This window comes from Scyliorhinus canicula, chromosome 21, assembly GCF_902713615.1.
Source record: "Scyliorhinus canicula chromosome 21, sScyCan1.1, whole genome shotgun sequence".
NCBI classification, from domain to species: Eukaryota; Metazoa; Chordata; class Chondrichthyes; order Carcharhiniformes; family Scyliorhinidae; genus Scyliorhinus; species Scyliorhinus canicula.
In genome coordinates this window covers 17354643-17368866 of record NC_052166.1, presented here as the reverse complement: position 1 = coordinate 17368866, position 14224 = coordinate 17354643, and the positions used below count along the sequence as shown (strand labels likewise).

Genomic DNA, 14224 nt, shown 5'->3' with positions numbered 1-14224 from the left:
TGGGAACCTAAATTGTAGTCCCAGTGTACAGGATGTTGAGAGTAGTGAGGTCAGGGATAGGGTTAAAAGTTCGAAAGAGGGCACCGGCAAGCAGGACACTGGTTTGAAGTGTGTCTACTTCAACGCCAGGAGCATCCGGAATAAGGTGGGTGAGCTTGCAGCATGGGTTGGTACCTGGGATCTCGATGTTGTGCCGATTTCGGAGACATGGGTAGAGCAGGGACAGGAATGGATGTTGCAGGTTCCAGGATTTAGATGTTTCTGTAAGAACAGAGAAGATGGTAAAAGAGGGGGGGGGTGTGGCATTGTTAATCAAGGAAAGTATTACGGCGGTAGAAAAGACACTTGAGGACTCGTCTACTGAGGTAGTATGGGCCGAGGTTAGGAACAGTAGAGGAGACGTCACCCTGTTGGGAATTGTTTATAGACCTCCGAATAGTTCCAGAGATGTAGAGGAAAGGATTGCAAAGATGATTCTCGACAGGAGCGAGAGTAACAGGGTAATTGTTATGGGGGACTTTAACTTTCCAAATATTGACTGGAAATACTATAGTTCGAGTACTATAGATGGGTCAGTTTTTGTGCAGTGTGTGCAGGAGGGTTTTCTGACACAGTATGTAGACAGGCCAACAAGGGGCGAGGCCACATTGGATTTGGTACTGGGTAATGAACCCGGCCAGGTGTTAGATTTAGATGTAGGTGAGCACTTTGGTGATAGTGATCACAACTCGGTTATGTTTACTTTAGCAATGGGCAGGGATAGGTATATACCGCAAGGCAAGAATTATAGCTGGGGGAAAGGCAATTATGATGCTATTCGGCAAGATTTAGGATGTATAGGATGGGGAAGGAAACTGCAGGGGATGGGTACAATCAAAATGTGGCGCTTTTTCAAGGAACAGCTACTGCGTGTCCTTGATAAGTATGTACCTGTCAGGCAGGGAGGAAGTTGTCAAGCAAGGGAACCGTGGTTTACTAAGGAAGTTGAAGCACTTGTCAAGAGTAAGAAGAAGGCGTATGTTAGGATGAGATATGAAGGCTCAGTTAGGGCACTTGAGAGTTACAAGTTAGCCAGGAAGGACCTAAAGGGAGAGTTAAGAAGAGCGAGGAGAGGACACGAAAAGTCATTGGCGGATAGGATCAAGGAAAACCCTAAGGCTTTCTATAGGTATATCAGGAACAAAAGAATGACTAGAGTAAGATTAGGGCCAATCAAGGATAGTAGTGGAAAGTTGTGTGTGGAATCAGAGGAGATAGGGGAAGCGTTAAATGGATATTTTTCGTCAGTGTTTACACTGGAGAAAGACAATGTTGTCGAGGAGAACACTCAGGTTCAGTCGACCAGGCTAGATGGAATTGAGGTTCAAAAGGAGGAGGTGTTAGCAATTTTGGAAAATGTCAAAATAGATAAGTCCCCTGGGCCAGATGGGATTTATCCTAGGATTCTCTGGGAAGCCAGGGAGGAGATTGCAGAGCCTTTGTCCTTGATCTTTATGTCGTCTTTGTCGACAGGAATAGTGCCGAAAGACTGGAGGATAGCAAATGTTGTCCCCTTGTTCAAGAAGGGGAGTAGAGACAACCCTGGTAATTATAGACCTGTGAGCCTTACTTCGGTTGTGGGTAAAATGTTGGAAAAGGTTATAAGAGATAGGGTTTATAATCATCTTGAAAAGAACAAGTTGATTAGCGATAGTCAACACGGTTTTGTGAAGGGTAGGTCATGCCTCACAAACCTTATTGAGTTTTTTGAGAAGGTGACCAAACAGGTGGATCAGGATAAAGCTGTTGATGTGGTGTATATGGATTTCAGTAAGGCGTTTGATAAGGTTCCCCACGGTAGGCTATTGCAGAAAATAAGGAAGTATGGAATTGAAGGTGATTTAGCGGTTTGGATCAGTAATTGGCTAGCTGAAAGAAGACAGAGGGTGGTGGTTGATGGCAAATGTTCATCCTGGAGTTCAGTTACTAGTGGTGTACCGCAAGGATCTGTTTTGGGGCCACTGCTGTTTGTCATTTTTATAAATGACCTGGAAGAGGGTGTAGAAGGATGGGTTAGTAAATTTGCAGATGACACGAAGGTCGGTGGAGTTGTGGATAGTGTTGAAGGATGTTATAGGATACAGAGGGACATAGATAAGCTGCAGAGCTGGGCTAAGAGGTGGCAGATGGAGTTTAATGTGGAAAAGTGTGAGGTGGTTCACTTTGGAAGGAGTAACAGGAATGCAGAGTACTGGGCTAATGGCAAGATTCTTGGTAGTGTAGATGAACAGAGAGATCTCGGCATCCAGGTACATAAATCCCTGAAAGTTGCCACCCAGGTTAATAGGGCTGTTAAGAAGGCATATGGTGTGCTAGCCTTTATAAGCAGGGGGATTGAGTTTCGGAACCACAAGGTCATGCTGCAGCTGTACATAACTCTGGTGCGGCCGCACCTGGAGTACTGCGTGCAGTTCTGGTCACCACATTATAGGAAGGATGTGGAAGCTTTGGAAAGGGTTCAGAGGAGATTTACTAGGGTGTTGCCTGGTATGGAGGGAAGGTCTTACGAGGAAAGGCTCAGGGAATTGAGGTTGTTTTCGTTAGAGAGGAGAAGGCTGAGAGGTGACTTAATAGAGACATATAAGATAGTCAGAGGGTTAGATAGGGTGGACAGTGAGAGTCTTTTTCCTCGGACGGTGATGACCAACACGAGGGGACATAGCTTTAAATTGAAGGGTGCTAGATATAGGACAGATAACAGAGGCAGTTTCTTTACTCAGAGAGTAGTCGGGGTGTGGAACGCCCTGCCTGCAACAGTAGTAGACTCGCCAACTTTAAGGGCATTTAAGTGGTCACTGGATAGACATATGGATGAAAATGGAATAGTGTAGGTCAGATAGGCTTCAGATGGTTTCACAGGTCGGCGCAACATCGAGGGCCGAAGGGCCCGTACTGCGCTGTAGTGTTCTATGTTCTATGTTCTATAAGTCTCCAATCTATCTATATCCTGTTGTATCCTCTGACAATCCTTGGCACTATCAACAACTCCGCCAATCTTCGTGTCATCTGCAAACTTACTAATCAGACCACCCACATTTTCCTCCAGATCATTTATAAATACTACAAACAATAGCGGTCCCAGCGAAAAACCACTAGCTACGGATCTCCATTCTGAAAAAACACCTTCCACCGCTGCTCTCGGTGTTCTTAAACCAAGCCTGTTCTCTATCCATCTAGTCAGCTCATCCTGAATCCCATGTGATTTTAGTTTTCGTACTAGTCTGCCATGTGGGACCTTGTCAAACGCCTTACTAAAGTCCATATAAACTACATCCACAGCCCTACCCCCATTACTTTTCCTTGTCAACTTTTCAAAAACTCAGTCAAGTTGGTGAGACATGACCTTCCCCATCAAAACCATGCTGCCTGTCACTAACCAAACCATTTTCCTCCAAATGTGCTTGTATCCTGTCCCTCAGTATTTTTTGCAAAAACAGCCCCACAACTGATGTCAGGCTCACCGGCCTATAATTTGCTGGATTATCCCTGCTTCCTTTCTTAAATAAGGGAACAATATTAAGGGAACAACACTGACTATTCTCCAGTCCTCTGGAACCTCGCCTGTGGTCAAAGAAGATGTGAAGATATGTTAAGGCCCCAGCTATTTCTGCCCTTGCCTCCCACAGTAACCTGGGGTAGATCCCATCTGGCCTGGGGACTTGTCCACCTTAATGAAATTTAGGATACTCAACACTTCCTTTTTGATATATTAACATTCTCAAGAGCGTTCACACACACAGGACATCACTACAGGATTTCCTCAGGGTAGTGTCCCAGGCCCAACCATCTTCGGATGCTTCCTCAACGACCTATCTTCTGACACAAGGTCAAATGTGGGGATGTTCACTGGTGATTGCACAATGTTCAGCACCATTCATGACTGAAGCAGTCCACATGCAAATGCAGCAAGACATGGGCAATACCCAGGTTTGAGCTAACAAGTGGCAAGCAACATTCGCACAATACAAGGGCCAGACAATGACCATCTCCACAAGACAGAATCAAACCATCGCCCCTTGAGGTTCACTGGCATTACCATCACTGAATGCCCAATTATCAACATCCTGGGGGTTATCATTTGCCAAAAACTGAACTGGACTAGATATATAAATACTGTGGCTACAAAGCAGGTCAGAGGCTAGAAATTGTGTGACAAGTAACTCACCTCCTGACTCCCCAAAGCCTGTCCACCACCTACAGGAGTGTAATGGAATACTTCCACTGTCCTTGATGAGTGCAGCTCCATCAATAATCAAGAAGCTCGACATCACTAGGACAAAGCAGCTCATTTGAATGGTACCCCTGCCACAAATATTGACTCCCTCCTCTACTGATGCACAGTCGCAGCAGTGAGCACCATCACCAAGGTTCCTTATGCAGCAATGTACAAACCTACAATCTAAAAGGACAAGAGCAGCAGATACATGGAAACACCATCACCTGGAAGTTCCCCTTCAAGTCACTCACCATCCTGAAATATATTGCCATTTCATTACTGTCCCTGGGTCAATGTCCTGGAATTCTCTCCCCATATAGTGGGTACGCCTACACCATAGGACTGCAGCGGCTCACCAGCAGCTTCTCAAGAAGGCGGCTCAGCACTACCTTTTCAAGGGCAATTGGGATGGGCAACAAATGCTGGCCTAGCCAGCAAAGCTCATATCCTGCAAAAATGAATTTAAAAAATACATGGATGCAAAAGTGCATGTTGCCACAACAACTCGGACTCCTTTGTGGCAAGTTGGCTCAGTTGACTGGACAGCTGGTGCAGAACAAATTGGTGCTAACAGCATGGGATTTGATGCCCGTTACAGATGGGATCCATTCGGAATCTGCCTTCGTGCCCTATTCATGGTAGAGGTTGTAGGGCTGTGGTTTGGAACTGCCTTTAGGCAGAGAACTAAAGAATAAGAATGATGATACATTACAGACATTTTTAGCTGCTTTCTCAAGTTCTCATTAACCCTTAGTATTGCAGGCTGATCAACAGCAGGCCGACACAAATTAATCCATTAATAACCTTCACAGTTATTTAAATTCCTGCAAATGTATAGGGGAGGGCAATGTTAAGGTTTAATATTTTTAAATTATTAGTATGTGTAAACCCTCTAGGTTCAGTAGGGCACCCATATAAAATGATGTCAGTGAAAATTCTCTGAAGCCCCTATACTTACATTGCTTGGATTTACAAATAAAATGTTTTACTGATGAGCAGATGCTGTCCGTTAGCAGTCCTGTCGTTGAATCTAGTTGTACACAGTCCTTCGGATCTCCATTCACCAAATCAGTCTTTAAGAATCTTTCAATAAACAAAATAAAAACAATGATTGACCCAAAAAAAAAATTGGACTCCACTGATGACAGTAATTAAACATAAATTGATTGTGACAATAAAAGTAACTACGCTTCAAAACTATTTATTTGGTTATCAATCACTCTGTGCCATCCTGAAGGCTGATTTTTAAATGTACCGTAAGTCTTTCTTACCTCTTTTACAAAATGATATTTTGTGTAGAAGAGGAGGACAAAGCCTGGGGGGGAAAAAGTCAATATTTTGAGGCCCGCGGGTTCAACTGCAGTTAAGCTGAGTGGCCCTAGTGGAAAGTTAAAGCTGCCCAGGAAACATTTTAAAGTTCACGAAGAGTGACATAAAGTGTGCTTCCGACTGAACTTAAGTTGGGGAATGGTGGTGGCAGATGGCAAATTCTTCACTCAGAGGGTTGCGAAATATTCTCTATCCCAGAGGCCTCTGGCTGCTCAGTCACTGAGCTCAGGGTCTTTCCACTAGCGTGTTTCTCCCTCGGGCGACACCGAAATCAGGAAACACAACTGAGCGGAGAATTGATCTGATTCCTGGCAAGCTGGTGGGCCCTCAATTCGAAAGATAAGAGGGTTTTTTTCAGTTCCCAATCTGTGCTCTCTCTTTTTAATTGTGAGCCAGTAACGAGACAGATAGAGAGAGTGTAAGCAGGTTCTTGCCCAGTGAAGCAGTTGAGGCTCCTTCATTAAATGTTTTTAAGGTAAAGATAGATAGTTTTTTGAAGAATAAAGGGATTAAGGGTTATGGTGATCGGGCCGGAAAGTGGAGCTGAGTCCACAAAAGATCTGCAATGATCTCATTGAATGGTGGAGTAGGCTCGAGGGGCCAGATGGCCTACTCCTGCTCCTAGTTCTTATGTTCTTACATACCAGGGCAGATGGAAAGGATGCCTGGTATGTGTTGCTGGTGAGTTGGGATGCGAGGAAGTGAGGAGCCACAGAGGAAATGAGGAAACATGCAGGAGGGTGAATGGTGGGGCCCCGTGAGGTAGTAGTGAGTGAGCTGCCAGTGGATGCGTATGTGAGTGGGTGAATATTGCGAAATGAGAAGAGTGACTTAGCCCGGCTTTACAGAAGAGATCAGTCACCTTCCTGCACTAAATCAGGGATCAGACGTTTACCCTGCCTCTCATGTGGGGTTGGTCACCTTGCTGGAGGGTCTTCACCTCACTTGAGGCTAGGAGGCCCTACCTCTCCTCCATCCCATGCAGCATTCTGAACCTCTGGCAGTCTTTCTTGGCACCACCCTTTTGACTGGACTGGATCTCATAGAATTTACAGAACTTACAGAGCAGAAGGCCATTCAGCCCATCGTGTCTGCACCAGCCCTTGTAAAGAGCACCCCACTTAATCCTCTACGCTAGCCCCTCCTGTAACCCCACTTAACCTTTTTGGACATGAAGGGAAATTTATCATGGCCAATCCACCTAACCTGCACATCTTTTGACTGTGGGAGGAAACCCACGCACACACTGGGAGAATGTGCAGACTCCGCACAGACAGTGACCCAAGCCGGAATCGAACCTGGGGCCTTGGAGCTGTGAAGCAATTGTGCCAACCACTGTGCTACCGTGCTTCCCCCACTGTGCTACTGTGCTTCCCCCCCTGACCAAAGTACTTAGCTGAAACCGGGGCAGTTGAATTAGAGCCAGTCTGCCACGAATGTGGGATGAAACCTGTGCTCAAATGTTTTTCCCTTCAGCAGCAGGATGAAAATTCCCCCAACCAGAACTGGAATCAAACTCATGGGGCGCGATTCTCCACTCCCCACGCCGGGTGGGAGAATCGTGGGAGGGCCGTGTGACTCACGACACGCCGCCCTGGCACCCCCCACTCGGATAAATCGCCGCTCACTGTTTTTTACGGCGACCGCCGATTCTCCGGCCTGGATGGGCCGAGCGTCCTGACGTTCCCGACCGGTTCACGACGGCGGCAACCACACCTGGTCGCTGACGTCGTGAACATGGCGACAAAGTTCCGTTTGAAGCTTGTGGGGGGCGGAGAGGGGAGTAAGCACCACGGCCGTGCTCAGGAGGGGACTGGCCCACGATCGGTGCCCACCGATCGGCGGGCTGGCGTCTCAAGCCGCCACGTCTTGCGGGGCGGCGGAGGGAAAGACGGCAACCGCGCATGCGCGGGTTGGAGCCGTCAGCCGTCGTGACGTCAACCGCGCATGCGTGAGTTGGAGCCGGCCATCAAGCATCACGCAAGCATCAAGGCCCGGCGGCCGAGATTTACGGAGCCCCCTGGGGGGGTGGGGGGGGGGGGGTGAATAAGGTGCGAGGAGCGGCCTCCGAGGCCATCGTGAAACTCGGCCGAGTTCACGACGGCCTTCCCGATTCCGCGCGGGAGCGGAGAATTCCGCCCATGTTGTTCGTGTTATTCTGAACCACACACTAGCAATCTAGCCAACTGAGCTAAATTGTTTCATTCTATGCTTCCACCCATGTTCAAATATAGAAACAAAAATAAACTGAAAAAAATTAATGAAATAAAACAATTGGAACTTACGGCACCAGAGTAGCCCTCAGAGAATTATTAGTTGTCCACTGGAAAACAGATTCAGTTGCCCGATCATTGAGTCCAGTCCAGTATGTTCCAGAGGCTCGAGCACTAAGCCAATCCTGTTACAAAACAAATACTTTCACCAATATGAGTTGAGATGAGCCTTAACAGTTCAATTTAAAAATAACCCTGCAGACAAACTTCAGTCTTAAACAAGAACATTAGAAAACTACTACTGAAAATTATTTAAGTAACTAGTTATTCACTAAAATACAGATAAAGAGATTAAAATGCAGGTATGGGGAAAAAATACTTTGTGGTAGCATGCCCCTTTAATGGGAGAGTTCATGGGGTGTCATATGATCCGTTCAGCCAATCAGGCCGAATCATGCGAATCCCGATGCTGAGTGGAGGTTTTACGGTTAATTAGGAGTTTGGAGTTCTGGAGTACAATAGCCTTTATCTCAATCTCTGTATTGTCACGACACCCTCGGCTAGCGTGTGGTCAATTCCAGCCCCACTTGACACAGAGTCGCAACACAGGTCGACTACTTTTTCTGTAGCTTCAGGATCATTTCAAGTTTACAGCAAAGATGTGCCATGCACTCACTGGTTTACAAATACAAAGAACAAAGAAAATTACAGCACAGGAACAGGCGCTTCGGCTCTCCCAGCCTGCGCCGACTCGGATCCTTTATCTAAACTTGTCACCTATTTTCCAAGGATCTACTTCCCTCTGTTCCCCGTCCGTTCATATATCTATCTCGATGCATCTTAAATGATGCCCGCCTCTACCATCTCTTTTGGCAAAGTGTTCCAGGCACCCACCACCCTCTGCGTAAAAAACTTTCCAAACACATCTCCCTTAAACTTTCCCCCTCTCACCTTGAAATCGTGACCCCTTGTAATTGACACCCCCACTCTTGGAAAAAATTTGTTGCTATCCACCCTGTCCATACCTCATAATTTTGTAAACCTCAATCAGGTCCACCTTCAACCTCCGTCTTTCCAACGAAAACAATCCTAATCTGCTCAACCTTTCTTCATAGCTAGCACCCTCCATACTAGGCAACATCCCGGTGAACCTCCTCTGCACCCTCGCTAAAGCATCCACATCCTTCTGGTAATGTGGCGACCAGAACTGCACGCAGTATTCCAAATGTGGCCGAACCTATAGAAGTCCTATACAACTGTAACATGACCTGCCGACTCTTGTACTCAATACCCCGTCCGATGAAGGCAAGCATGCTGTATGCCTTCTTGACCACTCTATCGACCTGCGTTGCCACCTTCAGGGTATAATGGACCTGAACTTCTAGATCTCTCTGTTCATCAATTTTCCCCAGGACTCTTCCATTGACCATATAGTCCGCTCTTGAATTGGATCTTCCAAAATGCATCACCTCGCATTTGCCTGGATTGAACTCCATCTGCCATTTCTCTGCCCAACTCTCCAATCTATCCATATTTTGCTGTATTCTCTGACAGTCCCCCTCGCTATCTGCAAAATCCACCAATCTTAGTATAATCTGCAAACTTGCTAATCAGACCACCTATACCTTCGCCCAGATCATTTATGTATATCACAAACAACAGTGGTCCGAGCACGGATCCCTGTGGAACACCACTAGTCACCCTTCTCCATTTTGAGATACTCCCTTCCACCAATACTCTCTGTCTCCTGTTGCCCAGCCAGTTCTTTATCCATCTAGCTAGTACACCCTGAACCCCATGCGACTTCATTTTTTCCATCAACCTGCCATGGGAAACTTTATCAAACGCCTTACTGAAGTCCATGTATATGACATCTACAGCCCTTCCCTCATCAATTAACTTTGTCACTTCCTCAAAGAATTCTATTAGGTTTGTAAGACATGACCTTCCCTGCACAAAACCATACTGGCTATCACTGATAAGTCTATTTTCTTCCAAATGTGAATAGATCCTATCCCTCAGTATCTTCTCCAACAGTTTGCCTACCACTGATGTCAAGCTCACAGATCTACAATTCTCTGGATTAGCCCTGCTACCCTTCTTAAACAAAGGGACAACATTAGCAATTCTCCAGTCCTCCGGGACCTCACCAGTGCTCAAGGATGCTGCAAAGGTATCTGTTAATGCCCCAGCTATTTCGTCCCTCGCTTCCCTCAGTAACCTGGATTAGATCCCATCCAGACCTGGGGACTTGTCCACCTTAATGCCTTTTAGAATACCCAAAACTTCCCCCTTCCTTATGCCAACTTGACCTAGAGTATTTAAACATCCATCCCTAACCTCAACATCCGTCATGACCCTCTCCTTGGTGTATACCGATGAAAAGTACTCATTAAGAATCTCACCCATTTCCTCTGACTCCATGCATAAATTCCCTCTTTTGTCTTTGAGTGGCCCAATCTTTTCTCTAGTTACCCTCTTGCTCCTTATATACGAATAAAAGGCTTTGGGATTTTCCTTAACCCTGTTAGCCAAAGATATTTCATGACCCCTTTTAGCCCTCTTTATTGCGCGTTTGAGATTTGTCCTACTTTCCCGATATTCCTCCAAAGCTTTATCAGTTTTAAGTTGCCTAGATCTTACGTATGCTTCCTTTTTCATCTTAGCTAGTCTCACTATTCCACCCGTCATCCATGGTGCCCTAATCTTGCCATTTCTATCCCTCATTTTCACAGGGACATGTCTGTCCTGCATTCTAGTCAACCTTTCCTTAAAAGACTCCCACATTTCAAACGTGGATTTACCCTTAAACAGCTGCTCCCAATCCACATTCCCTAGCTCCTGCCGAATTTTGTTATTCTTGGCCGTTCCCCAATTTAGCACTCTTCCTTTAGGACCACTCTCATCTTTGTCCATGAGTATTCTAAAACTTACGGAATTGTGATCGCTATTTCCAAAGTAATTAGCAACTGAAAATTCAACCACCTGGCCGGGATCATTCTCAAATACCAGGTCCAGTATGGCCCCTTCCCGAGTTGGACTATTTACATACTGCTCTAAAAAACTCTCCTGGATGCTCCTTACAAATTCTGCTCCATCTACGCCTCCAACACTACATGAGTCCCATTCAATGTTGGGGAAGTTAAAATCTCCCATCACGACCACCCTATTGCTCCTACATTTTTCTATAATCTGTCTACATATTTGTACCTTTACTTCACGCTCGCTTTTGGGAGGCCTGTATTAAAGTCCCAACAATGTTACTGCACCCTTCCTATTTCTTAGCTCTACCCATATTGCCTCAGTGCTCGAATTCTCCATAGTGCCCTCCTTAATCACAGCTGTGAAATCATCTCTGACCAATAATGCAACTCCTCCACTCCTTTTACCCCCCTCTCTATCCCTCCTGAAGCATCTATACCCTGGGATATTTAGTTGCCAATCTTGCCCTTCCCTCAACCAAGTCTCAGTAATACCAATAACATCATATTCCTAGGTACTAATTCAAGCCCTAAATTAATCTGCCTTACACCTGCTACACATCTCGCATTAAAACAAATGTATTTCAGACCACCTGTCCCCTTGTGTTCATCATCTCTTCCCCGTCTACTCTTCCCCTTAGTCACAATGAGTGTATTATCTAGTACCTTACTGGCTTTAGTTGCTGCCTCTTTACTGACCTGTAACTTCCTAATCTGGTTCCCATCCCCCTGCCACAATAAGAACAATAACTCAGTTTTTTTCAGCAAAAGAGAGTGTGTTCTTCTCCTTCCAAGATTTAATCACTTCTGCTAAGCTCTCTCTCAGAAGGATCATGCAGGAACCAATCACTGACTGTTGTCAGGCAGAACACTGTCCCTGGCCAACTGACCGATTGACAGCCAACCAATTGAGCTGACTTCCTCCAAATCTGGTTCCTACGATTAGCTTGGAAATCAGATTTTGTGGTTAGCTATAGATGAGGTAGATAGGGGGTTTAAATAAGAAATCTTTGGGAGTCACTGACTGAATCATATTAACCATGAGAATAAGAGAAGCTGACTAACTGGGAGTTAATCAGATAAGACTTAAAATGTTCATAATTTGCAAGTTGTGTAAACTGTTAGAGACAGCAAGGTCAAATAGCAGAAAGACCCTTTGTGTTAAAGAACTGGGCTGAGGTCCGAGTTCCGTTTCCATGGTAACAACCAGTCAGTCCATTGTGATAAGTCCTGGTGGGAAATGTGTTTCGCTCAGACAATGTTATGGAAAATTACCCCAAATCATTTATCTCTTAAATTGACAGACAGTTTGTTCGAATTGAGTGAATTATAAATTAGTTAAAGCCAATCACAGCTGTGAAGAGGGCAAAACTTTAAGATAGTAATCTCCTTAAAAGATCAGTTGTCGGGATGAGAAAATACTTCTTTTTTTCCGGAATCACTCTAACCTTTTTTCTGAAACCTATTCTGCTTGCTTTGCAAAATTGCCATTTTCTTTTGTTTTAAATCACTCAGTCGTCTTTATACTGTGCATCTTGATTTAAAGAAATTACCAAGAAATATAATGTGTTTTGAATCCAACTACTGTATTTGCTAAAGACAATCAATCTGACTAGCTTGCTGCAGATAGTTGGAACTTTCTCTTAATTTTGTACTGAAATTGAATTCCCAGTAGAAGGATAACGCATATACAGGGTTCCAAAGAGACAGAGAGATCCATCAATTGGCAAGCCAGCCAGCCAATCTATCAGTGCCGAAGTGTCTGGTTTCTCCTCTCCAAAATACAAAACTTGGAACACAATGTCCCGACAAGCAGGCAGCTTCTGCTGGAGTCCTCTGCTTAAAGGACATTCCATCATAAGGTATGTGACAAAAACACACATCCATTTATCTTTTCTTTCCCACTCACTGCCTAAGTTCCACAAATACTTATATCTGCCTCTTATCAACATTTAACTTTGTGACAATGCATCTGCAATAATATTGTCCATTCTGGGAATATGTACAATTTTTACGTTAAATGGTTGCAACAATAAACTACAAGTGAACTATTATAGTCAATGAGGACCCCCGAACAGGTAATTCAAAAGCAGTTTATTTCCAATTCACAGTGAGGAAATAAAATATAGCAACTAATCAACACTCCAAGTCTCAGCCAGGAACATCCTGATATGCCGGCTCTCTCCTAGGCTTCTTTCAGGGAATTAACCAGCCCATTGTTGAGCCTCCGTCCATTAGCCGGGCAGTTCGTACTCCACGAACCCAATGGGGGGATCGATCGGGAGCGGAGGTTGTCTTCTCCGCATTACCACAGTTGCGCCTCCAGCTGTCGTGAAGCTAGGTTGGGGATGTGTAGTGCGTCGGGGAACATAATTTTCTTGGTGAACATCTGGGGGCACCATCGGCGACCATTTCCTGGTGAGGCTATTGTCCGAAAGTCCGATGCCGGAGTCTCCATATTGGATCATGTATCCTCCACCTCACGCATCTATGTCAGGACCCCTAGAGGGTGATGTCCCCAGGCTCCCTTGTGCTAGTCCGGCAGGGCTGAAGACGTTCCTCTGATGGGGTTTGCCCTGACACTGGCTCCCTGCTCTGGAAGTGGTCCAGGTGTTTCCACACAGTCCATTCCCTTGTTTTTTATCATGTACGATACCAGTCCATCACATCACGCAGCAAGGTGTACAGCCAGATGCTGACAAGGTTTCGGCAATCAACGCCATGAAGACCCCAGAGGACAAGAAGGCGGTCCTCCGCTTTCGAGGGCTGGTCAACTTCCTTGGAAAGTTCATTCCCAACATGGCGTCCCACACGACAGCCCTCTGCCATCTCGTCAGAAAGTCGTCAGAAAGTCGACGGAAATCCAGTGGCTGCCCGCTGATGAGAAAGAATGGCGTGAGCTGAGGGCAAAACTCACCAAAGCCCCGGTGCTGGCGTTTTTCGACCCCGCCAAGGAAACAAAAATATCCACTGACACGAACCAGAACGGTATTGGGGTGGTGCTCCTCCAACGGGATGACTCCTCCTCCTGGGCCCCAGTTGCGTATGCCTCCAGAGCCATGACGCCCACTGAGCAATGGTACGCTCAGATTGAGAAGGAATGCCTGGGCCTCCTAACGGGAATCGACAAGTTCCACGGCTATGTATATGGCCTCCCTAAATTCACGGTTGCGATGGACCACAGGCCATTGGTCCACATCATCCAAAAAGACCTGATGAGACCATCAATTCACGCAACACGTGGTTAGAAGTGAACAGTTGTTTTAATGGTCTTACAACAGAGCCTGCCTGTGACGAGATGAACTCTAGATGAACTGGCAGGCAGGCTCCGACTGCCAAGCTTTATACAACCAGTGGGGGGGGGGGGGGAGAGGAGTCATGGGCTGAGCCAAGGGTGGAGCCCAGTACAAACTTCCGGACATTCCCAGTACACCTCCCCCTAGGGG

The 14224-nt window shown here is 45.9% G+C and overlaps 1 protein-coding gene across 3 annotated transcripts in view; it reads right to left on the bottom strand.

Moving 5' to 3' along the window:
* LOC119955954 (C-type mannose receptor 2-like) overlaps window positions 1-14224 on the bottom strand; it is a 109210-nt gene that overhangs the window by 64429 nt on the left and 30557 nt on the right. For all 3 annotated transcript variants that reach the window (XM_038782619.1, XM_038782618.1, XM_038782620.1), the window contains exons 3-4: window positions 7870-7982; window positions 5214-5338 (exon numbers count right to left, since the gene is read on the bottom strand). In XM_038782619.1, coding sequence (XP_038638547.1) covers window positions 5214-5338; window positions 7870-7982 — 238 coding nt within the window. The remainder of the gene's footprint in view (window positions 1-5213; window positions 5339-7869; window positions 7983-14224) is intronic.